At 38.5% G+C, this 26,196-nt stretch overlaps 1 protein-coding gene across 2 annotated transcripts in view; it reads right to left on the bottom strand.

The window, feature by feature from the left end:
• COL14A1 (collagen type XIV alpha 1 chain) overlaps window positions 1–26,196 on the bottom strand; it is a 194,872-nt gene that overhangs the window by 82,475 nt on the left and 86,201 nt on the right. For both annotated transcript variants that reach the window (XM_047073804.1, XM_047073805.1), the window contains exons 23-31: window positions 18,620–18,766; window positions 14,696–14,752; window positions 13,177–13,316; window positions 9,475–9,598; window positions 9,120–9,263; window positions 7,864–8,028; window positions 7,241–7,279; window positions 6,968–7,106; window positions 2,632–2,774 (exon numbers count right to left, since the gene is read on the bottom strand). In XM_047073804.1, coding sequence (XP_046929760.1) covers window positions 2,632–2,774; window positions 6,968–7,106; window positions 7,241–7,279; window positions 7,864–8,028; window positions 9,120–9,263; window positions 9,475–9,598; window positions 13,177–13,316; window positions 14,696–14,752; window positions 18,620–18,766 — 1,098 coding nt within the window. The remainder of the gene's footprint in view (window positions 1–2,631; window positions 2,775–6,967; window positions 7,107–7,240; window positions 7,280–7,863; window positions 8,029–9,119; window positions 9,264–9,474; window positions 9,599–13,176; window positions 13,317–14,695; window positions 14,753–18,619; window positions 18,767–26,196) is intronic.

The raw sequence follows: 26,196 nt of genomic DNA, 5'->3' as shown, positions 1-26,196 counted from the left end.
TGCCCCAGGCTTTCAGCTGGCCAGTTAACCATGTGGTGATGATGGTGAGGCTGGGCCCCTACATATACTCTTCCTCTGTACTTTCTTCCCTGTACTTTCATCCCCAACACATTGCTCAGAGACGGTTGTCTGAAGCTGGGACTAGAGGCGGACAAAAAGGGAGAATAAAGCTAATCATATCTTAAGACCTAGAAACCAGACCCTTTGCTTTATTGACCCACTGGAGCAACCAGCTTTTCTAGGACATGCAATTTATACTGTTCCAGAAGAGTGATATTCCAGTATGCCTTTTATTATGAACAAACTAAATCCACAAACAAATGAAATCTTCCTAATCTTCAGGATTTCATGTTACAAGGAATACTATATTACAAAAAATTTAAAAAGGCATTTTTTTTCACTAATTAATTCCTAGGTTACACGGTAATTATTCATTGTGATATCAAAGGGAACGAGCTAGTCTTAATCATTTTGAGAGATTTCTTGATTTTTAAGTTTCATGTGCATAGGGAGCTAATTATTTATACCCCTTTAATCTACGGCTTTCCCTTAGTTTCAGTATGCATGCAAAATGCTTTCACAATATCATATTTGGCTGTGAGTTAGCACCTAACAATAGCCACCAAATTTTGGTTCCTAGCTTGATTGGAATCCTAAACTAAAAACGTCTTTAGAAAACTTAGTGACATTAACCGAAAACCTGATGATCCTCTTAAATGATCATCATGGGTGACATTGACATCCAAGAGCATGTGATTGAGAAGCTTCTTTCACTGGCTCCCCTCAACTTTCTAACCTCCAAACAATGGGATGCCCCTGTCTTCAGACCTCTTCTCTTCCCACTCACTCTCTAGATGATCTCACACAGTATCATGGCTTATATGCCACACATATACAACTTGCAAATTTATATCCCCATCCCAGAATTCTTCCCCAAATATGTTGCTGCAAATGTGGCATTTTTTTCTGGGATATGAAATAGGCACTGTGATATATATTTGGTCATTCAGATGAACAAGTAAGTATTTCTCATATGTATTTGGTCTTGGTCCATGGTGCCTGGCTCACAGCTCCTAAAGCACTTGGAATTTTCTGTGATAAGAGCTACAAAGATGTCTTTTGTTACATTAATGAGGTAACTTTTGGAAAGCCCTTAGGCAACCTAAGGATGGAGGGCTGATTGCCAAGAGAACCAATCCTGTGATTACAGTTGGAACCTTCAATCCCACTTCTTCCCCCACCTCTTGGGAGTGGAGAGTTGCTAGAAATTGAGTTCAATTGCCAATGGCCAATGATTTAATAAATCACGCCTGTTTAATGAAACCTCATAAAAACCCAAACAACAGGGTTCAGAGAGTTTTAGGTTGCTGACTACATGGAGACTAAGGAAAGTGGCATGCCTGGAGAGGGCATGGAACCTCTGTGCCTCTTCCCACATACCTGGCCTTATGCATCTGTTTCACCTGGCTGTCCCTGAGCTATATCGTTTCATAATAAAGCAGTAATCTAGCAGGCAAAATATTTCTCTGAGTTCCATGAGCCACTCTAGCAAATTAATCAAATCCAAGGACAAGCTCATGGGATTGATTGACTGATTGATTTTCTTTGGGCAGGGGGCGGGGAGCGTGTTGCGGGAAAACTTCTGATTTGTAGCCAACCAGAAACACAGGTAACAGCCTGGCTTGCAACTGGAGTCTGAAAGAGGGGTGGCAGGATACAGTCTTATGGGACTGAACCGTTAACGTACGGAATCTGATGCTATGTCTGGGTTGACAGTACTAGAATTGAGCTGAATTCTCAGACATCCTGCTGGTATCTGAGAACTGTTTGATGTTGTGTGCAAAACTCTCCACCCTCCCGACACCCCTCCCACACACACACTGGAACTGGGTCAAGAAACCCCAAAAGAAGAATCTTTCACTTATCATATCCATGTACAAAAAATGATTCTGGTTTCTCCCCTCCCACTGGCCTTCCCCATTCCCCCACCATCAACTTTGCTCTTCCTAAAATCTTTACTATCTCAGTAATTGTCTCTCTCTCTCTACCTTGCCCACTACTGAATCCCAGAGCCTAGCACTGGCACATAGTAGAAATTCAATGAATGTTTGTTGAAAGAATGAGTGGATCAGTGAATGAATCAACTGGCACATAATTTGTTGTCAGTATTTACTCAGGGTTTAAGATAAATGAGTTACTCTACAATATATAATTGACCCTTGAATAATGTGAGGGTTAAGGCCACCAACACCCCAAGTAGCAGAAAATCTACATGTAACTTTTGACTCCCCCGAACTTCACTACACATGGCCTACTGTTGGCCAGAAGCCTTACTTCTAACACAAACAGTCCATCAACACATATTCTGTATGTTCTAAGTATTATATATTGTATTCCTACAATAAAGGAAGCTAGAGAAAATAAAATGTTATGAAGAAAATTATAAGGAAGAGAAAATGTACTTACAATATTGCGCTACATTTACCAAAAAATATCCTTGTGGAAGTGGACTCAGGCAGTTCAAACCCATGCTCTTCAAGGCCAATCGTACACAAAACAGGCAAGACAGCATGGTATGTTATACACAGTACTCACACATGTGGGTGCAAATATGTAAATAGATACACTTACTATCCAAAATGACTCCAACCAATGGGTCAGAATTTTTATTTAAAATCTCCCAAAGAGCAAATGGCTCTTCTGGAGTGTCAGGAAGAATCCGGAATAGAAAACTCATTGTGTAGTCAGAGGGCAATCCTTCTGGATGCAAATACCTGAAAATGGGAAAAAAACATTTATTGCATTCCTTTAAAAAAAGTTATTTATCTGTTTATAAAAGCAAATACACTTAAAACATTTAGGAAAAACAGAAAAGAAAAAAAAAAAAAAAAACAGATCACCATTAATCCCATGGAGGTGACCACTGTTTTGATGCGGTACATTTCCCTCCAGTTTTTAAAGAATGTCTGTAAGTATTTCTCCAATCTATATAATGCTACCCCTTCTTTCTTCTTAGCAGCAATTACTACACCGTTCGTATTTCCTTCAATTTTTTTTTTTTAAAGTATGATGTTTAACGTCTGTACAATCTTTTCTTGTCTGGCTGTTCTGTAATTTATCTAACTGGTCACTTCTTATCAAACATTTAAGTCATTTCAAAAGTTTTGGTATTATAAATAATGTTTATGTACAGACTTTTTATTTATTTATTTTTCATTTTATTTAAGTCCAAGTTAGTTATCATATCATGTAATAATGGTTTCAGGAGTAGAATTCGGTGATTCATCACTTACATATAACACCTAGTGCTCATCTCAACTACAGTCGTTTTATAAAGACATTTGCACTTTCTACTGTAAGTTGTAGTTAGTTGCATTCTTGTCCATGCTTCATGCTGGGATGTACCATTCCAGATCTACCTTCAAGAATTGAGAATATGTAACTCCTGCTTCTGGGAGTGATGTGTGTAGACAACTCTCAAATACCAACTTGCTTCTAAAATTGCCTCAGCAGAAGAAAAGCCTCCCCCAAAGTCATGCCAACTTTTTTTTGGCAGCTGTTTCAATAGCTGGTGTTTGAGGGCATATGAAGACCAGAGCCTCTCATTCCAATCGAGGTAGCTCCATTTTCAGAACTCCTGTATGTGGAGCAACTGAGAGTCTCACTGATATTGCTTCATAGCTTCATTTCTCTCTTTTGTCTCATCTCACCTCTTTCTGTTCCCTTGCAGGAGAGTATACCCGCGTCAACTTCCTTGCATACTTGTCTCCACCTCTGGATCTGCCTCCAGGAAACCACACCTGCAACGCCAGCTTATCTCTCTCTAACAATTAAGTGGATCTCTTATATATTTTAAACTTTTTCCTTGAAGCAACAAATATAGCCCTTTCCACATGTAGGAGCCCCATAACGGTGGATAAATTTGAGAATATGGGAATTTAGCATGAATTTGAAAATGAAAGTTTGATTTGAATAAATAAAAATGTTTCATTTCATTCATTTTGTTTATATATTAGTTCATTCATTCATCTAACATTTATTGTGTGCCTACTATGTGCCAGACATTGTAATAGGCACTTAAGCTATGTCAATGAATAAAACCAATAATGTTCCTCTCTTTATAGAAACATTAAATTCCAGCAGCATGGATTAAACAGTGTATTAGAAGGCAAACATGCCATACAAAAAACAAAACAAGAACAATAGAGCCGTTTAATAGGGATTGGGAATGCTGGAATGTACTATTTTGCAATGTTAATTGAAGTCCTCACTGCCGGTTTCACTTCAAAGCCTCATTGAAAAGGTTACATTTGAGCAAAGGTTCATTGAAAAGGTTATATCTGAAGAAAAACTCAAAGACAAAGGCATCCAGCTAGTACAAAGACACCAAAACGGAGTGTGCCTTATGCGTCTGGAGAATGGACTGAAGGAGACAGGTAAGAAGGAAGTAAAGTCAAAGAGGTGATAGGTACCCAAATAAGGTTGAGCCAGATGGGCCATTCAAGAGCTTTGACTTTTTTTTTTTTAATTTTTTTTTAACGTTTATTTATTTTTGAGACAGAGAGAGACAGAGCATGAATGGGGGAGGGACAGAAAGAGAGGGAGACACAGAATGGGAAGCAGGCTCCAGGCTCTGAGCCATCAGCCCAGAGCCCGAAGCGGGGCTCGAACTCACGGACCGCGAGATCGTGACCTGAGCTGAAGTCGGACGCTTAACCGACTGAGCCACCCAGGCGCCCCAAGAGCTTTGACTTTTAATTCAAGGGGAATGGAGAATCAATTTCAGATTTTGGAATGGCATGATTTACATTTTAAAAGAATCACTCTGACTGCTTCTTGGGGAACAGACTCTGGGAAAGCAAAGGTAGGAGCAGGAAGCATTAAAAGCCTGCTGCAGTGATCTAGGGAAGAGATGACAGTGCCTCATATGGGGTGAAGGCAATGGAGGTGATGAGAAGGCACAGACAATAGGATTCCTCGGTAGAATGGATATAGAGCATGAGAGCAAGTGTCAAATATTTTGCATGAGAAACTAATTAGATGTAGTTGTCATTAAGATGAAAAAGGTAATAAGTGAAGCTGGTTCTGGAGTGAGGGTCAGGGATGTGGTCTTGACCATGCAAAGTTTGAAATGCCCATTTAGATATCCAAGCAAGATGTCTAGTACACCATTACACACACAGGTCTAAATTGGGGAAATAGGTCTAGAATGGAAATACAAACTTAGGAGTCATTGGCATATAAACAATGCTGAATACTATTCAAAAGATCATCAGGGTATAGACAGGGAAAACAAGGATCCAGGCCTAATCCCTCCAACATGAAGAAGTGGAGGCAAGAAGAGGCAGCACTGAAATGGAACAGCCAGTAATGTAGACAGAAGCTCAAGAGAGTGTGTCCCAGAAGTCCAATGAGGAGAGTGAAACCTGGAGGAGGAAGTGAGAAATTGTCAAATGCTGGTGACAGGTGGAGTGAGATGAGGGCTGGCAGCCATTGAATGGATTTAGCAACTGGACGGCATTGCCCACTGGATGAGCCATTTCAGTGGGGTAGAGGATCTTCCCTTTGACAATTCTCATTTTTGGCTAGGCTTCCAGGAAGAACTTTTCAAATATCCATTTTAATATTCATTCCTAGGGGCTCCTGGGTGGCTCAGTTGGTTGAGCGTCCGACTTCGGCTCAGGTCATGATCTCACGGTTCGTGAGTTCAAGCCCCGCATCGGGCTCTGGGCTGACGGCTCAGAGCCTGGAGCCTGCTTCGGATTCTGGGTCTCCCTCTCTCTCTGCCCCTCCCCCACTTGTGCTCTGTGTCTCTCTGTCTCTCAAAAATAAATAAATGTAAAAACAAATTTAATATTCATTCCTAGACTACGTAAAAAAAAAAAACAAAAAACAAAAACCACATATATTCTATATAGGTCAAAGGCATTTATAACAATTTTCTAGAAAATGAAGCTATACTTTTAACAGTAAATAGTTTAAATTACTAATAGAGATCTCATTTCAAATATTATTCCCCCAAATGAAGCACAACACAATAATTTGGATACTACTGTAATAGGCTAGAATTTAATAAATAATATTTTGAAGAAGATGGAAAAGCAACTTGTGGATAAATTGGATAGATGAGTTTAATACTCTAATACGTTCTCTCCCATTTTTTCATGCACACGTGTGCACTACATCAAAATCTGGACTTTGAAAATGTTTCACATTACAATACCGAAGGCATTTGGAGACAAAAACAAATGTTGATTTGGAATGGAAAATATCCAACATCTTGCGAGATGATTCCTTGAACCAGGAATTCCCAACCTGCAATCTCAAGTACCCCCAGAGTATGCAGAATTGCTATAAATGGGCAAGAATCTGTAGGTGCATCACAAACTGTAAAGCGAGTAGATAATGTGATTTTTACATAATCCCGACACTACTTTTCAACTATATGGAGTTGCTGTTGTGATCTCTCAAAGATTAAAAATCAGCTGAATTCACGGCACTGGCATGAAATGGTTCAGGGTGTGGGCCCTGGGGCCTGATTGCCAAGTGCAAATCCCAGTATTTTCAGTAAACAAACCATGTGATCTCATTCAAGTCTTTTAGCTTCTTTGTGCTTCAGTTTTATTATTTGCAGAATTGAGACAATAACTGAATCTAATCCATAGAAATGTTTGGAGCTTTGAGTGAGTTAATATACATAATCACTTAGAACGATGCCTGGTATACAGCAGCACTAGGTAAGTGTAAACTATCTATATACATTTCCTCAGACTAACAGATATTAAAATTCAACCAGCATTATGCATGAGTCTGAGGTTTCTAAACAAAGCAATCTGAACATCACCTGTTTTTATCATCATGGAAAATCCTACTGGGAACTATTATAGCGTATTTCAAGTTGACACAATTTTCACATTGAGCTATAGTAACAAATGATTGGCTTTAACATCTTGCAATGGAAACGTACTTGGTTGGCTGGGAAACCAAGGCATCTTTATGAATTCGGTAACAGGGATACACATTGAAGGTACCAGGCTCCATAGAAACCCCTTCCACAGATGAAAAATCCTTTTCAACCAAACCAAACATTTCCATCATCTTAAATCCTAAAAAGAGAGAGAAAGAAAGAAAAACACAGGCATTTAAGGATTTTAAATTTCAAAATTAGTCTATGAAAAAATTCTGGACCCCAAATGAGAGCTAATGTGTTTGCTTTTGGAAAAATTGTGATAATGCATACCTGCAAGATCAATGCCATCCTTGAACACCAGTGGGCAGGCTAGGAAACGAAACAAACAATATAAAACACTAATTTAGATATTTTCCAAACATATTCTTTCCCCATCCTGAGAACAGGAAGCTAACATAATCTTTGCGGAAGTCAACTGTGAAGGGAATCCAAACCAGATGTGGCTATGGTTTTCTGTGGATTCCTAAAGACAGAAATGCTCTCGCTTGGCCCATTACAACCAAAAGGACAAGGCTTCCTTCTCCTCTCACGCGTCTATTAAAATCTATGGTGGTCTCTTGAGAGCACGTGTTGGGAGAAGTCTCACTTCTAATGTGCTACCCTGATGAGCAGTCTTAATACATTTGAAACCATTTGCTGCAGCTTTTAAGCAGGGCTGTTTTTAGGCACAGACTCTCCCCTCATTAGGAAAAGTCTTTACCTAAAACCCGAAAACAGGGAGAGGGGAGGTTTACTTCCCAATGCTCAAAACCACAAAACTTCATGTCCGCATAATAAACAGCTTGCGAGTCAATACCCTTTCCTTGGATCAAGACAGGACTCATGATTTAACCGGTATTAAATATTTCAACCATTAAGCAACATGAGTGAAGTACAAATTCCAAAGAACTAACTTGCTGATGCGGTTTCACAGACAAAAGTAATCAACTCATCTTCAATTTTCTTAAAGGCGTCAAAGTCATCCACGAAGAAGACATGCCGTGAGCTGGGCTTGCTGCCAATGCTAACCAGCTCTGAGTAATCCGCATCGGCCACACCAACAGCAAAGATGCTGTAGCCTGGGGAAGGGGAAGGGATTTCGATTACTTCAAACTGTACAAGATACAAATAATGCAATATAAGACACGTTCCAATATTTAAAATGTGTTTATGAAGGAGGCCGGGTGGGGGGTGGAAAAGTCATTTTCCACAGTCCACCAGAATTCTGCATGCACATATTTCACTACATGATGATGACTCCATCATCCCTGAGGCAGTTTTCCATCTTAAAGAAACCCAGGGTGGTCAATGCCCCAATTAGTGCTTGAGACGATATCGTTGCCATTGGAGGAACATCTTTATTCTACATATATATAATAATTATTTTAAGATTTATGGGATGAAATGGAGTTGAAACAGAGAAACTTTATCTTAGTTTTCTTTTTTCCATGTAAAAGCCCAGATATTAATAGGTTTAGCAGCCTGAAATGGGTCATGCTTCAATGCAAATAAATATTAACCTACTATTTGCCAGGCATGTCTTAAATAACGTAATCTTCAGGGCGCCTGGGTGGCTCAGTCGGTTAAGCGTCCTACTTCAGCTCAAGTCATGATCTCATGGTTTGTTAGTTTGAGCCCCACATTGGGCTCTGTGCTGACAGCTCAGAGCCTGGAGCCTGCTTCGGGTTCTGTGTCTCCCTCTCTCTCTGCCCCTCCCGGCTCATGCTCTTTCTCTGTCTCTCTTTCTCTCTCTCTCTCAAAAATAAACATTAAAAAAGAAATTTAAAAAAATAATGTAATCTTCATGATAATCCAAGGAGAATTTCCATTTTACAGATGAGGAGGCTTGAGGAGTTCCTGTGATCAGGGTCCCTCCCTGGCCCTTTATAATGGGCCTTTTCACAGTAATGCACTTAATTGCTATAATTTCTTATATAGGGTGTCCTGTATGTAAATAAAGTATTAGTGAAAATACAGCAAAATAATAGATTTATAACCTGGAAAGTTTTTAAAAACTACATTGTCCAGTTAACATTAAGAAAGGTTTAGATTAAATATTAAGAAAGATTTAGAAACATTAAAGTCATTCCGATGTAGCCTATAAATTTGTACTCACAAAACAATGGCAACATGACTGGTGGCCACTACTATTTATCTGTGTAAAACTTACCATTTGATTGCATCTCCCCAGAGATTTTGTTCACATCATCTTGTGACCTGCCATCAGTTATGACCACGATGACCTTTGGGATGCCTCTCCTGGTACCTGACTCTGCAGTAAACAGACTATCTCGGACATGCTTGATTGCTTTTCCTGAAACAAAGGAAGACAACAGTTCAATTTTATTCCTTCCCACTTTTGTTTTACTGGGGAGGGAAGGGTGGGAAGGAAATTCTTAGATGAGTGAAAAATCTTTTTCAAAAAAATCTTTATTACTATGCCTCCAAAATTGTCATATCAGTAATTACTAGTAATTAATTACTTTGGGTCTTTGCTGAATTTTTGTTGTTGTTGTTGTTCTTACCTGTTTTGGTATTTCCTCCTTTGTATGAAATATGTTTAATTGCATCAAGAAGGGTCTCTTTGGTTTGGTAGGCGTTTAGTTTAAATTCTGTTCTGGGGTCATCAGTGAACTGAACGATTGCAACCTAGAGAGAGAAGATGTATTTGTTTTCACATATATAAAGAACTTTCCCTGGGCCAAAGAGCACACACAATGGCATGATTCACCTATAATTTTAATTTCCTTTTTAACCCAAACACAATTTCCTTGGCTTAAAATTTTACACAGGTTACATACCAAATCTGACAACACATTAAAGAGCATGTTTGTTCTGTAAGTATTTTTCAAGAAGCAGTTTTTTTAAGTTTATTTATTTATTTTGAGAGAGAGAAAGAGAGAAAGAGTGGGGGAAGGGCATAGAGAAGGAGAGAGAGAATCCCAAGCAGGCTCCACGCTGTCAGCGCTGAGCCCTACACAGGGTTCAAGCCCACGAATTGTGAGATCATGACCTGAGCTGAAATCAATAATCAGACACTTTACAACTGAGCCACCCAGACGCCCCAGGAAACAGTCTATTTTGTTTTATTTTATTTTATTATTATTATTTTTTAATTTAAATCCAAGTTAGTTAACATATAGTGTAATAGTGATTTCGGGAATAGAATTTAGTGATTCATCACTTATATATAACACCCAGTGCTCATCCCAAGAAGTACCCTTCTTAATGCCCATCACCCATTAGCTCATCCCCCCACCCACCTCCCCTCCATCAACCCTCAGTTTGTTCTCTGTATTTAAGAGTCTTTTATGGTTTGTTTCCCTCTCTGTCTTTATCTTACTTTTCCTTCCCTTCCCCTGTGTTCATATGTTTTGTTTCTTAAATTCCACACATGCGTGAAATCTTAGATTTGTCTTTCTCTGACTTATTTCACTTAGTATAATACACTCTAATCTAGTTCCATCCATGTTGTTGCAAATGGCAAGATTTCATTCTTTTTTGATCACCGAGTAATATTCCATGGAAGCAATTTATTTTATTTTATTTTTAAATTTTTTAATGTTTATTTTTCAGAGGGAGACAGACTGTCAGCAGGGGAGGGGCAGAGAGAGAGGGAGACACAGAATCTGATGCAGGCTCCAGGCTCTGAGCTGTCAGCACAGATCCTGACATGGGGTTTGAACTCCAGAGCCGTGAGAGCATTACCTGAGCCAAAGTCAGATGCTTAACTGACTGAGCCAACCAGGCGCCCTGTGGAAGCAGTTAATCTTTTAAAATCTCCCTTGGGCTCACAAAACTCTCTCTATAGTATGTAGGCCTTTTGCTATGTCATTTGACAGATGGGAAAAAAGCACCCCTGTAATTGGACAAATGTCAGATAATTGGAGGTGGATTATTTACAAGGCTTTCCTCATGAAGCAAACCTGTAAAGTAATTACTACTCTCCCACTGTTTTACACACGAGGAGATGGAGGCACTCAAAGCCCCTTACCTTACCCCAATCCCAAAAGTGGCCACTGGCAGAACCCACAGTCAAAGCCAGATAAATCCTACTTCAAAATCTGTGTTCTTAAACACTGCAATAAAACCTCCCTGGCTTCATTTCTTACAGTTTGCTTTTATTCCAGTGGAACTCTGGAGCCATTTTTAATTTATTGGGGTTTTGTTTGTTTTTCAGAATGATGATGGAGGGAGTAAATACAGCATCTTCAAAGTGCTTTCTTTGATCGTGTGAGACTTCAGTTGCCACCAGCTTATCAAGGTCCACAGCCGAGGAGGCCGCCATCTCTAGGGAACTGGCCCTGTCTCTGCTTTTCCCAACAAGTTTCTTCTTCCCCGAAATGCCTCAGCACTTTATCTATTTCTCTCTTATGGTTCCCCTTACATCCCACGTTACTCAGCCATTCCTTCATAATCTATTCCAAATCTGTTCCTATCCATGCATCTCCTTGCTACCACCCACCCCCAGGCCTCCCTCATCTCTGCGCTGGACCATGAGAGCAGCATCCCAAACGGTCTTGGCGCTTCCACTCTTACTCTTACCCATGTGACTATTCCCTCCACAAAAGCCAAAAATGACCTTTTTTGAAAAAGCACACCGGGGGCGCCTGGGTGGCTCAGTCGGTTGAGCGTCTGGCTTCGGCTCAGGTCATGATCTCACAGTTGGTGAGTTCGAGCCCCTCGTCGGGCCCTATGCTGACAGCTCAGAGCCTGGAGCCTGCCGTGGATTCTGTGTCTCTCTCTCTGCCCCTCCCCTGCTCGTGCTCTTCCCTATCTCTCAAAAGTAAATAAACATTAAAAAAAAAAAAAAAAGGCACATCGGATCTCTCCTTAAAGCTTTCCAGTGGCTTCCCACCGCATTTGTGATGACATCAATTCCTTCAATGTTTCACAAGAATTAAGATGATCTGGCTTTCCCTTTTTCTTCCATCTTGTTTCCTACCCCCTACATGCCTACCCACTATGTTCTAGCCACAAGTTTTAGCATCTGAAGCCCCAAAACTCATTTTCATCTTGGGCCCTTTGTACTTCCTACCTTCCCTTTCTGGAAATTCTACTTTCAGGCTCCTCCTCACATCATCCACATCTCAGTTTGGAGGCCACCTTTCAAAGAGGTCTTTGCTGACCACGCAGTTTAAGAGGATCTTCAGTGAACTTAAATCATATAACTGTTTTCATAGCTTGCATCCCTATTTTTAAATTTTTTTTCATGTTTATTTATTTTTGAAGGAGAGTCAGAGTGTGAGTGGGGGAGGGGCAGAGAGAGAGGGAAACAGAGAATCCAAAGCAGGCTCCAGGCTCCGAGCTGTCAGCACAGAGCCCGACGTGGGGCTCGAACTCTCGGACTGTGAGATCATGACCTGAGCTGAAGTCGGACGCTCAACCAACTGAGCCACCCAGGCACCCCGCTTGCATCCCTACTTTATGAATTTGTTTGTTTCCTGTTTTACATCTGCCTCTCATCCTCATCCTCTTCCTGCCTTTAAGAAGATGAGCACTCTGAAACTGGGGATGTTGTCATGACCATTGTGACAGTATACCTGACCAGAATAAATCCTCAATAAATATTTATTTGATTGAATGAATAAATTTGATTTGCTTTATGTGTTACTTGATCTACAGTAATTTGTGGCCATAACCCTCTCTTTCAAGATTTTAATGTAATTTGAGAGGGCAGGGAAAATATTGGGTATATCCTTAGAGGAGCTACTTTGTTGTGTACATAAACATCTACTGATGTGGCCATTCCAACCTGTCTTAGTTTGCTGAATTCAATAGCTTTTAAGGATTAGCATCTTCCCAAGCTCTGTCAGGCATGAGTAAGCTGCTTCCAAACTCAGACTTGTCTATTCTCTCATTCAAGGTCAAATCCGATCATTATATTACCCATATCAACTAGCCCTAACAATAGCTTGGGATACTTTTTTTTAATACATAGAATGAGTTAAAGATTGTTCTATGGGGGTGCCTCGGTGGCTCAGTTGGTTGAGTATCTGGCGCTTGATTTTGGGTCAGGTCATGATCTCACAGTTTGTGAGTTCAAGCCCCACGTTGGGCTCTTCACTGACAGTGCGGAGCCTGCTTGGAATTCTCTCTCTCTCCTTCTCTCTCTGCCCCTCCCCCACTCATGCTCACTTGCTCTTTCTCTCTCTCTCTCTCAAAATAAATAAATAAGCTTAATAAAAAATTTATTAAAAAAAAAAAGATTGTTCTATTAGCCTTACTTGAGTTCCATCTGCACCGATCTTGTTCAGGGCTCCAACAGTGCTATACAGAAAGTTAATGATCTTATTGAAATTTTCATCTCCAATACTCCAGGATCCATCCACCATAAACACCAGGTCTGCCTTGGCAGCTCTACATACTAAAGACCAAGAATGAATTTTGAATCAGAGATAAGGAGAAAACATAGTAGTTGTCAAATCAACAAAGTAGATGATCTTTTCCTTCTGGTAACTAGAGCCCATTCCCATAGAAAAGGTATAAATAATATTCTAAGCTTTTAATCATTACACTTCCTGACAATCATTTCTTTCCTATGGTCAACTTCCTATTCATGACTGAGAAGCTTTTATCAAACAGGTGGAATCAGGAGAGGAAAAAAAAATCCACCAATCTCAGTCAGTCCCCAAAAACAGAAAATGAAAGAATAGAAAAATGAGGGACTAAAGCAATTTAGAGACAGAAGTATCAACAACTGCTCTATAGTGCTCACTTATTAAAAGAAAGCCCAAACTATTACTCTGAGCACCCTGTCCTCTGCTTATTGAGTCAGTAACTTCAGAGAGATTCAAATTCAGAAGAAAACCGTGGGACACAATGGAAGCAGATTAATCTACAACGTGGTATGCATTTGGGCTGAGGCCATAAGCAAGATTTCAGCCTTGCTCTACAATTCTCTCTATACTTTCCTGCCACCCACAGGTACATGTCAAGAAATGTACCCTAACGCTAGCCCAGGGAAACTATTATCAGTGGGTATTACTGATTTCAACATAACAAGCAAAAAACACACCAAGAAAAACCTACTCTACTGAAAGCATTTTTTAGTAGTCCTTTGTTGGTATCCTGTGTTGTTTCAGATTATCTATGCCTCTCTTCCCCTTATTAGTATGGATCATTGTGGCTAACTCTGTTTTATGATGAAACAAACAATTTAATCTTCAATAATCTGAATCTTTTAATCTTAGGCCAGCTGCACACAAATATTCTATGAGATAATGTGCCTTTCTCCTTTCTTTAGGGAGAAAAAAACATACTGGGTTTTTATTTTATTAAGTGCAACTTTATTCCCTTAAAGCTATTTATAATATAGAATAAACCATCTCCAGGTGAGGTAATACTCCAGGATCTGGTGTGGTTGTTCTCTTAAATTCTGAGATTAATAAAATTTTATAAATTTATGGTTTGAATTTAAAGCTAAAAAGGATCCCAAGATATGCTAATTATAAGCTTATTAAAGAAAACCCCGTCCTCTGTTTCCAAGGAAAAATTAAATCAAGATTAGATTCCAACTTTGAAATGAGAGTAAAATCTATTTGAAAATATACTCAAAATGAAAATTTTACTTAATCAGAGGGCACAAATACACCAAAATGCACGAAGGAATTACCTCTGGGATATGAAATTGTGTTTTTAATTTTCTTCTTTGTACTCTTTTCTACTTTTTAATGTTTGTTTAATAAACAAACCCAACAGAAACCCTAAACCTAAAATCACAGCATTATCATGTTATTCTTTTACCTTCTTTTGCTGGTGGAATGGTCGGAGGAAAAGTAGGTGGTTGAGTAGGAAGTGATTCTGTAAAGGAGAGGGCAAGAGAACATCAATTAGCCATCACATCTGTGGCGAAGAGAGGGAGGTCATGGAGTCATAGTTCTTCAGGAAAGTCAATGATTTTGACTATTGTCTTCTTGGAGAATTTAGCGACTACTATAAATCAGCCTCAGCCTGTGAAAACTGGCTCCCTCCATCCCCTAAAACTCAGACTGAAAGCTTGAAATACCATTTTGCCACAATTCAGTTTACCCAGCAGGAGTCAATGCAATCAAACTGTCAACTACAAAGTGGTTCTAATGCTGATTTAAGGCAAGAATCTTGCCAACCTATTTCAGATTAGTCTCTGGCTGCTTTCACACATATAATAAACGTCATTTCCATTCTGCCTAACTAAGGACTGACCATCAATCCTCGCTCAATAGCCCTCTCTCCTTTCTCACCCTGCAACCCCCAGATATGGTCCCCAGTGGAATCTAATTTGCTCTCTGTTCTGCTCAGACTGAATCTGGAAAACTTTCAGTTCTGAGGACCAAATGGCAGGACATTGGGAGACTACCGTGTGGCCACATCAGTTTAACCTGGATGAGGAGGGATGAGAAGTTCATGTAATATGCAAAGTGTGGTTAGCGAAAGGAACAGAGGAAAGTTCAGTGAGAGCGGTGCCTATCATAGCCGTTCATGTGGCAAAGGGCAAGAAAATTATGGCATCATTAGGTAAACATCCTAAATGTTACTATATTCTTTTCTTATTCTCATCTGACACTAAAAGTTTAAGGAAAACTGAGAAATGTCTTTTTATTATCTTAGTTTAATTTGAGGGAAATCTCTCAACTAAGCATAGCCATTCACTCTGGAGATAGTAAGCACCAAACAGCGGGAAAGATTTGAGTTCAGGCAGACTGATTATTTTTCAGGATGGTTGTAAACAGAATTCCTTCACTGGCAGGAAGGTTGGAAGAGATGAATTTTAATTTTAAGGTCTTTTCCAATTCTAAGAGACAATCAAATGAAATTATTTAAGTAAAATCAACATTAAAAAATGAGATAACTGTATATTACTGACATGGAAACTGAGATTAATTAGTATGTGAAATGAAGCAAGACATATAATACCATGGTATGATCCCATTTGTGAAACATAAAAAAATCTGATATATATATATATATATATATATATATATATCTGATATATATCAATATATCTATATATGTCTATATAGATGTAGATTGGATAGAATCTATCAGGTAGAATTTCTTGAAGGAGACCAAGCTGGGAAGAAAAATGGGGAAAGAGGGAGGTCAACAAAGTGCTTTATACCTTTGTTGCATTATTATGGATATATATATATATATATACACATATATATGTATATGTATATATATGTATATATGCATATACATATATATGTCTATATATATACACACACATCATTTTTATCTTTTAGAGACAATTTTTGAAGCTAAAACATTTCAAAAATAAAATACAAATTGAGATATCTTAATATCAAAACTAGGATTGTAAAGCTCTCTTGAAAACACCGTAAAATGCTTCCATAGCCAGATTTATTTATCTTAAAATCTGTGGAAGTAATGGGTCATCTTTATAATTGTCCATCTTTAATGTGGAAAATTGAGGCATATCCTAAGTTCTAAATCCTAAGAACCAAATCAATGAGAAGCAATGGCAGACAGATCAATATATTTGGGCAGAACATCTGGCCAAATAATCCTTTGGGTGGGAAGAACCACAACGAACTATTAACACATATTTATATTCTCTGTGTGGCATACAGATGGCCCTTGACTTCAGTATGTGAGCGGTTGCCACATAGAAGACAGAGCAGTCTTGATCTGCATTGCTTCCAAAGGTTGAACTAGAACCAGTGGGTAGAAGCTCCAAGAAGATAGACATCCCCAATATAAGGAAAACATTTACATCACACAGAGCTATCCAAATTAACCCTGGGTTGGTAGTTAACAGTTGTGGAGTTAGGGTTAGGGGGAGTTGAAATAGACCAGGGATCGCAAACTCAAAAATTTGTAGAGGTCGTGCAAGTAATGAATATGAGCAAAGAACTAGCCTAAACACTGAGTGGCAAACTTGAGAGCACATTTACTGTGTAAAAAGAGACAGCAGTTGGTCTCAGCAGATTAGCACCATGAGGATATATGCCTGTCCTGTGTTGTCAAATCTTTTGAACCTTCAACAAATACTTTAAAGCTTGGGGGGGGGGGCAGGGGGCAGGGAAGTATGGCTCAGAGAAAACATATCTGATGGTGATATCTGACCCATGAGTATCAGTTTGTGATTTCTAAGAAGAAAGTCATGGTGATAACAAATACTTGTTCAATAAGATACAGGTAGAAAATTTCCTCAACATGTTCTCTTGGATCTTCACCACCATATGACATGAGATAGTAGGTATTAAATTTTACTGCCGAGCAAAGAGAAGCTCAGTGATGTACAAATGCCCAAGGCTGTAAATGTGAGAAAGAGTCCCAACCAAGCCTGTTTGACTCTAAATCTTGTGCACTACCAGGACCCTAATAACTTTAAAATTATATGATCCTCTCTATCCAAAAAACAGAACTCTAATCAGCAATGAAGAGAAACATACTACTGATACATCCTACAACATGAATAAACCTCAAAAACACACGCTAAGTGAAAGATGTCAGATGCAAAAGACTACATATTCCTTATTTCCATTTAAATAAAATGTCCAGAAAACGCAAATGTGTAAGAAAAGAAAGCAAGTTGCCTGAGGTTAAACACAGAGGATTGTCTGTGAATGAGTATGAAAGATCTCTTTGGGTGGACAGAAATGTTCTAAAACTGGATTGTAGTATTGACTATACAACTCTTGGAATGTACTAAAAATCACTGAATTGTACACTTAAAATGGGTGACTTTTATGATATATAGGTTACACCTCAAAACTACATACGCAATATAAAATGCATATATAGTGCACATGCAAACTCTATTTTAGAGTTATGAAATGAAGTCTTTATATTTGAAAAAAAAACGGATGATTCCATTTATTACGCTTTCATTTGAAGGTCACGCATTGTTGATGATTTCTTCCTGCTTATGCCAGACCACATAGACAATAGAACTTTCCAAATGTCAGATACATGATAGAGGGGCTACCAAGAAAACCCATCGCCTTCCACCTATTCAGATCTAAATCGTCAGAGACTTCGAGCCTAAGTTCAAGATACTGAGTTAGCCCACAAACGTTTTCCCAGAATTCACTACAATTAAAACCATTCTCATGTTTGTGGCCTTTACGTCAGGAATCCTTTATTAAAAGCCATTCCAAGAAGTTGACACTCTCCTTGGTCTTTAGAACATGTAAAAAGTGCTTTGTTTTAATTTTATACTTTGCCTTTCCCTTCAGTACATCAGATCTGCAGCCAACTTGGAAAAAGTGCAAGAGCCTCTTAAGTAGGCAATAACTCGAGGGTCAGCCATTTGGAACATCTTGGCTCCATTCCCACCTCATAGCTGTGGTAATATGCCATTGTTTGAATGTCAGGACCCGGTCCTTAAACTTCATTTCACACTCCACATACCACAAAAGTTTCTTATGGATATAGATCACAATATAGGTCATTGTTTCAGGCACTTTGCTATCATATGGCCTTATAGTCCCTTGTGAAGCATATGGAGGATGGAAAAAACCCATACAGATGACATCAGTGGGCCACATGCGGTGAATTATGGGACTGGAGAAGAGGACCAAAAACTTGTATTACAGATATTCCTGGGCAGCAATAGCTAACATTTTTCTAAATGGAATAAGGTTTTTGAATCAAAACAGGATGCCTAAAATACTGTTTGTTCACAGAGACAGGGATCAGGAGAGGACACACTTAACTTACGTGTTTTTTCCATTATGCTGACACTGGGTCCCTCAATCTCCTGAAGTTTTGTGTAAACACTGATTTTATATTCTGAATCAGGCTGAAGTCCGTAGAAGCAATGCCTGGTTGTCCCTCCGCCCACAGTGGATTCTTGCTTTTTTGTATCTAAAATAAAAGTGGAACAAAATGTACATGCATGAAATTTTTAAAAACAGCTACCAGTAGATAACTTGCTTCTGAAACACTTACTATGCATGGCCTAATCAGATAACTTCAGAACGAATTACACTTGTTTAGGTGCTGTATCTTTTCCTAAAGAGTTAATACATCCACTGATTTTTTTGTAATTGAAAATCACATTTTCTATGTTAAAAAAAAATGAGAATAAAAGACTCCAGAGATCAACCCTTTAATGGAAAATTATTAATGCATATAATTGTGTGTGCACATCGTAATTGATCTCTTGGATCTCTTGGTGTGGAGGTGAGTGTATTTTTTAGAAATTAGAATATTCTTTTACAAACATGATTCTCCAGAATACAGTCAACCAGTTACAAATCGACAAAAAGATACATCCTTTTGGCCCCATACAACTTACTACCATGCAAAAAGATGCCCTTCTTGGCAGTGGCCTAAAAATATAGGTATGGAGTTAGAAATTATAGGATGCTAGACAATCCTTATGCCTGTGGATGAAGAGGTGCTCCTCCAGGGTTTCCGGAACTTCATCCACAGGTCCAGATTATTTTCAGAACTGCTACAAATGCAGGCAAGAGCTTAGAGCGTCACTGAGACAGCCAGGAAGTCCTCAGAATGTCCGATTTCCTACCTCTCAGCCTTAATTTTTAACCAACACTCATGATTTCTTTCAACTGCAATAAAGACTCCTAGGAAGCTTGGAGAAAGCTGCCTCTACTCTGAAAATCATTTTCTATTCTTTCAAAATCACAACTGAGTAAGTAAACCATGGTGCTTCAGTGGCTCAAGGCCCTAGTTCCAAAGTTCTTTTTGTTCTATGAAGAAGACAGCAGTATACAGCCATCTCCACAAAGAACCTTCTCTTTCTTGTCTTCACCATGTCAGAAGCACAAAGAACCTAGCAGACCTGATTACTGTTGGCTACTTTCTTTATTCCCATATTCACAGCAAGATTGCTTCGCCTTTCTGGAGAAATTAGTGCTGGCCCTTGGGTCTGGAGTCTAGGGTAGTTGGATTTATTATACTCATCATTTTCTGAGGGCTTACTATGTGCCAGGTTCTGTGCTTTGTATTTAGTGATACAATAACCAGAAAGATAATATTAGCCAGCATTTAATGAGCACTGACCATGTGCCAGGCACTATCCTAAAGATTTTACATGTATCGGCTCATTTGATCCTTATAATAGTTATAATTGCTCCAATCTAGAGACAAGAAACCGAAGGCCAGAAAAGTTAGTAACTTAATCAAGTCCATATGGCTAAGTAGCAGAACTGAAATTAAATTCAGAACTCTAAATCACAGTCTCAGAGGACACTGCTTTAATTTCCATTAATATATCATAAAATAATTTAAGTTAAATGGTTTTTCTAAATAAAAGTTTCAGAGAGGCTGAGTGCATATGAAATGAGCAAACATGATAGCTTGCAGAGATCAGATGAGGACCCCTTACGAGTCGGGGCTTTATCACTCCATTGGACAAAGCTGCCTACCTTGGTGGCTTTAATTACTGAAGAGTCTCAAATGGGTTTTCTTCATTGGCATAGAGCATTTATTATTTTATACTACATAGTTAATTGGTTAAGAGGAAGAATTGATGCTACCATGAAAAGGACAATTACTTAAAAAGATCTAGATTGATCTTAGTTTTACCCATAAGTTGTATCCATCTACTTAATGCCTTACATAACTTTATTTCCAGGAATTTAAAAATCCAGTGTTAAAAAACTGCATTGATTAAACACATTACACATATTATTTGCTGGTTAAAAAAGAACTCCTTCAAACTGTTAATTGAAGTTTATTAAATATAAATAAAATATAGAAAACAAAAACAGAACAGTACAAAATATAAAAATGTTAATTTTTCTATTTTGAAAGAATAATAACTATTAAATTTCAATCTGTAATTTAATATATAATGGAACAAAACATACATGTGTTATAACATACATTTATTAGAACAGACATGATATATATCATTTAAAACTTGTCCATGGACAAAATCCTTCTTTGAAAAATACAAATAAGATTTTTAAAACTATAAGTAAATTAAAGCCACTTATTAAATGGAACATGAAATTTTTTTATTTTTATGATTGATAATATAAAGGAGTTTCAAAAGTGAACTTCATATAATCTTTAGTAATATATTTGTTCAGAGTGACTTAAGGTCTACTTCAAAAATTTTCTTATCTATGTGACAAAATGATGAAATAAAAAATTGTTGGGGCACCGGGTTGGCTCAGTTGGATAAGCATCTGACTTTGGCTCAGGTCATGATCTACAGTTCATGAGTTTGAGCCCTGCATCAGGCTCTCTGTTGTCAGCACAGAGACCGCTTCAGATCCTCTGTAAGCCCCCTCGTCTCTGCTTCTCCCCCGCTGGTTCTCTCTCTCTCTCTCTTTTTCTGTCTCTCTCAAAATAAAATTTTTAAAATGACTTAAAAATTTTCCCAGGTGTTTGTCAGATTACATCTTGCTGTGACAGGAATTTGATAGTAAGGAAATGTTCATAAACCCTGCACTCTGTTTTGTTGCTGTCCCAGTTCAGTCTGTGGTTCCCAGGTTCAGGACCCCACATGAGCTGTTTCTTTCTAACCCTTACCCACAACTTTGGAGCCTCTTGCAAGCTTTTGTGAGTCACCTATAAAACAAAAATTTTCTAAACACTTATGGCATGGATATTTATCCATTTCCATAAAAGCTTCCAGGAACTCTACAGGAATCAATTCTAGAAAAGTGCTTTTCTGTCATCTCTATTTCTCATGGATGTTCATGCACTTTATCAACCCTCAACAATAGAATATAAATTGATTTTACTATTAAGCAACAACATAAAAACCTCAAAGCCATGGGAAAACTGGAACAGGCACTGTAAAATTTTGGGAAATGATATTACTTTAATTCCCAATAATAACAAAGAGGGGTTACATGAATGGGGATGTACCCATGTTGCTTTTGGCATGTGTGATTTAGGTCTAATGGCTTAGCCTTAAAAGAAAACATTTAAACTGATCAAATGATGACTGATTTCCTCAACTCTTTGTGCCAAAAGCAAGGAGTTAATTTATTTTTTTGGAACAGGAGAAGAAATTCTGTCTTTGTGCATTCATTCTTATGAACCATGGCTAAATACATTCTCTGGGTTATTGTGCTGAAAACGATGCCACCAGCTTGACTCACCAAAATGTCCTATGAGTAGTTACTGAGATGCACAAGCAAAGAATATCCAGGATCCAGGATACTCTGCTGGAATTTTATGACATAAATGCTTCCAATCCCTAGGTCTCTCAAATATCCTGACACACAATCATAATGTCACTGCCGGGGCACCTGGGTAGCTCAGTCGGTTAAGCGTCTGACTTTGGCTTAGGTTATGATCTCGTGGTTTCTGAGTTTGAGCCCCATCCTAGGCTGGCTGCTGCCAGGGAAAGGCCCACTTGAGATCCTCTGTCCTCCTGTCACTGCCCCTCCCCAATTTGCATGCTCACTCGCTCTCTCTCTCTCAAAAATAAATAAACATTGAAAAATAAATAAAATGGTCATAATGTCACTGCCTCAAAAAGCTTAATCTTGAGACTATGTTTTGTTTCATGCGATCTTTTGTTTTGGATCTGGTGTCTGGTAAGGCAGACTCTCCACTATGCTGCGATTCTGTTGATGATACTGCAAAATTGGCATTTCAACATTCAGTGACAGAAGACAAGTTGAGCATTCTTTGAAATCTTCCTTAAGCAGTCTAACAAGAAATTCACCAAGTTATGGGGACTACAAAGGGAATAAAGTATTTGGGATCATGTGGTATCTAAATATATGAACTTAAAGGGAAATGATATACCCAACCCAAATGATATACTCAACCTTTGAGTCAACTCAAAAATAGCTTGGAGAACGAGACAGAATTCCAGAGCATCCACAGAACTAACGGAAACTCTCTTGGAGTTCTGAGCTACCTAAGACCAACCAAAAGTCTCTGACTTGGTCTGTCCTATCATTAACCAAAAGCCTACAATTTAATTTGGCAAATGGATGAGTGACTCAAACACAGATTTATTTCAGTCTCTCCTGAGAGGACCTCATCCTTCTGGTAATCTTTCTTTCTTTTTTTTTTTTCCTTCTTGGCTACAAAAAAATGTCATAATATCAAATGGGTAGAGGACATCTGTTGTTTTTGCCTGTCTTGCAACCATTCTCCCTTTCTTTGAATCTATTTTTCCCCACTCTTGGTCTTTATGATTTGGGAAAAAACTGAGTAACAACCCTTCTCCCCTCCAGATACAGAGGTGGGAGGCAACCAGGTCCGGCCAGTCAGTTTATTTCATGCCCTTGAACTCAATGACAGATTTAGGGGCATGTGACCCAAGCCAAGCCAGTATGACTCAGTTCCTGGACTTTTGTTGGAATTATTGAGAAAGAAAAGCTCTTTTTTTACTCAGGCTGGTTAAGCTGTAAACTGGGAGGTGTCATTCTGGATCCGACTGGGGCCAACTCAGAGAATCTGGCCGAGGATGAGTACAGAGCAAGAGAAGGGAGCAAGACTTCATCTTGATGGCATTGTTTGAACACTTATATCCAGATGTGCCTGGTGCCGGACACTTCTAAGCTTCTCAGTAGTCAATAAATTGACCCTTTTGTTTAAGCTCCTTTTATCTGCATCCCTACCATTTACAAACAAACCTGAATGATACAGCCTGGCCACTTTATTCACAAAAATCTTGGAAATTTGTAGGTATTACCTTAGATAAAAGCCTCAAAAAAAGCCTCAATTTTAGAGAAACTGAAGCCCAGAGAGTTGACCAGCAATTATGGTCAAAGCCGAGGGCCTCTCCACTGACTTCATCTCAGAATACAAGTGCATGTGACCAGACGATGGGGATTATATTTTTTAAAAAACTGGAAAAAATTACCTGTCAAACAGTAAGAATTTATCAGAAACATTAAAAAATACGTCACTCTGGGATAAAGCTTTTCTCCATCACATGGAGGAATCAGATCCCATTTCTCTCTAGTATCTCTTCTGGGATAGAAGGACTAAACATTCTGCACAGGTAGCATATGTAGCCAATGGGAGACACTACAAAGTTAAAACAGAGGGGGCCCTGAAACTCATCTCCCCATGGAAGAATCTGCATCTGACCACAAGTCCTTCAAAGGCACCAATCAGGATAATGATTTTATTTCTCTGTAAAATAAACAAACTCCACCTCAAATCAAGCTCCTAGATACAGAGAACAGACTCATGGTGGCCAGAGGCAGGTGTTGGGGGGGGGGGGGTAGGAGAAATGGGTGAAGGAAGTTAAAAAATGTTAGAGAGAGAGAGAAAGAAAGAAAGAAAGAAAGAAAGAAAGAAAGAAAGAAAGAAAAAAGAAACGCAACTGAATTTTCCCCTACTCTAAAGTAGGAAGACTATCCCTTGATCTAAATAAACTATATGTTAAACCATTTAAACATATTCCCTACTGCTATCCCCATACTCCCTCCCCACTCCCAACAGTCCTCTTTGAGGTAGACTGTCAGTTAGAAACTGTTGCTGCCCACTAATTAATATTCTTCAGTTAGACAACTGGATGAATGAGATGTAAGCTAATTGGGCTCATAAATCTCCCAGCTATAAATGTTGATGAAAAACCAATTGAGCAACACTTTGCTCATTCTTGTTTAATTGAGCCTTGAATGTAAGGCTCAGTTGAAGAGGTTTTTGGCAGCCTGGAGATAATACCAAGGGAGGACAAGTTAACTTCACTTGAAGACAGAAGGAAATGTGGACTCATTTGTTTGTTTGTTTGTTTGTTTGTTTGTTAACAAAGATCTTGGCTTCAAAAAAGAGCTTTGTGAGGTTTTAGACTACCAGATCAATGCTATCACACACATCTATCATGTCCTCTGATGACAATCCCAGTGCTATTTTGCAAATATGCTACGATGAAAACATTTAAATAAAAAATATACTTATAGAGCTTACTAATTCCATTGACAAAGTCAGTTTCAATGTATGTTTATGTCAGTCTATATAACTAAAATTTTTATGAAAGCCAGTGAATATCCATAGGAGCCTATGTACCTTCATGTCAACTTCTTAAATGACACAAAAGGATAAAAGTATTGTGGGGCAGTTTAGGAGTGTGATTTTTATCATTAGTAATTTTTTAAAGCTTAACAAATACCACTAAATGTCAACCCTTCTCTATGAAAATGTGATTTAGCCTGTCTTATAAAGATATGTGAAACATGACTCCTCGAGATTTTGTAGTCATTTCTCAAACAGTAGCATACCTTTCATGTACTTCTGCTTAAACATCTCATAAATCATATTAAATACAACCACAAAATCCATATGACTTGTCCTGACATTTCCTCACTCAGTGTTTATTTCAGCATAAAGCCACTCCTATATGTTTAGTCATGCCAGGCTAAAGGGATCCTTGAAGTATCACACACAGGGAATCAAGGAATTAGTGGCTTAGCATGTCAATTGAGACAATGCCTTGGCTGGGGTTGGCAGAAGTCTCTTTTTGTGTCACTCGTATTCTATTCTCATATTCTCAACATACTTCCAAATGCTCTCACCTCTCCACTAACCTGTGCTTTCCACTTTCCTGCTTTTTTTAAGAGAGAGAATGCAAACAAGCGAGGGACAGAAGGAGAAAGAGAATCCCAAGCAGGTTCCACGCTCAGAGTGGAGCCCAATGTGGGGCTTGATCCCACAACCCTGGGATCATGACCTGAGCTGAAATCAAGAGTCAGATGCTCAATGGACTGAGCCAAAAAAAAAAAGCCTGCTTTTTTCAATTAAACAAGAATGAATAAGAAATAATCATGGGGAAACCATGATTATTTGTCCAGAAAGAAAATTTTTTAACAATTTTATTACCAATTTTGAAAGATTAAAAGAATCACTTGGAATTCTCCAGCATCTTCTAGAGTCTCCCCCAAATAACAAGATCTATCTTTTGCACCGATAATACAGTATTTAATCTGATAAATCAGATTAAAGTAATTTTCATTATTTGATCTCATCTTCTGAATATTATGCAAGCTGATAATAGTCCCTACAAACTTACTTTTTGGGAATCAGCCTTTTGTTGTTGTTCTTCAAACTTTTAATGAAAATAGGCAGACATTTCTAGTTTTTCAACTTTGAAACAAAGTTCCAAATTTAGATGTTCTTGAGAACAGTAATGCTGAAAAACCTGCCTATGATGGCATAGATCTTAAACCATCTCTTAAATGAGAGTTTATTGTTCACCATTTATCCTCCAAAATAAAGAGAGTCAGTCAGTAAGAAAACCATTAAAATCAAAATGAGATCCCCATGGAGTAACACTAAAATAATAACACCATATCATTTTAACGTACGTTAGTCATGGCTATTTGTCTCCTATTGCCAATAGCAGC

This window comes from Lynx rufus, unplaced genomic scaffold (genome assembly GCF_022079265.1).
Source record: "Lynx rufus isolate CCGP_SWC_20201006 ecotype Redwood Valley unplaced genomic scaffold, mLynRuf1.p SCAF_12, whole genome shotgun sequence".
Classification (NCBI taxonomy): Eukaryota; Metazoa; Chordata; class Mammalia; order Carnivora; family Felidae; genus Lynx; species Lynx rufus.
Note: the sequence above shows the minus strand (reverse complement) of the source record. Positions and strands in the feature narration are given on the sequence as shown.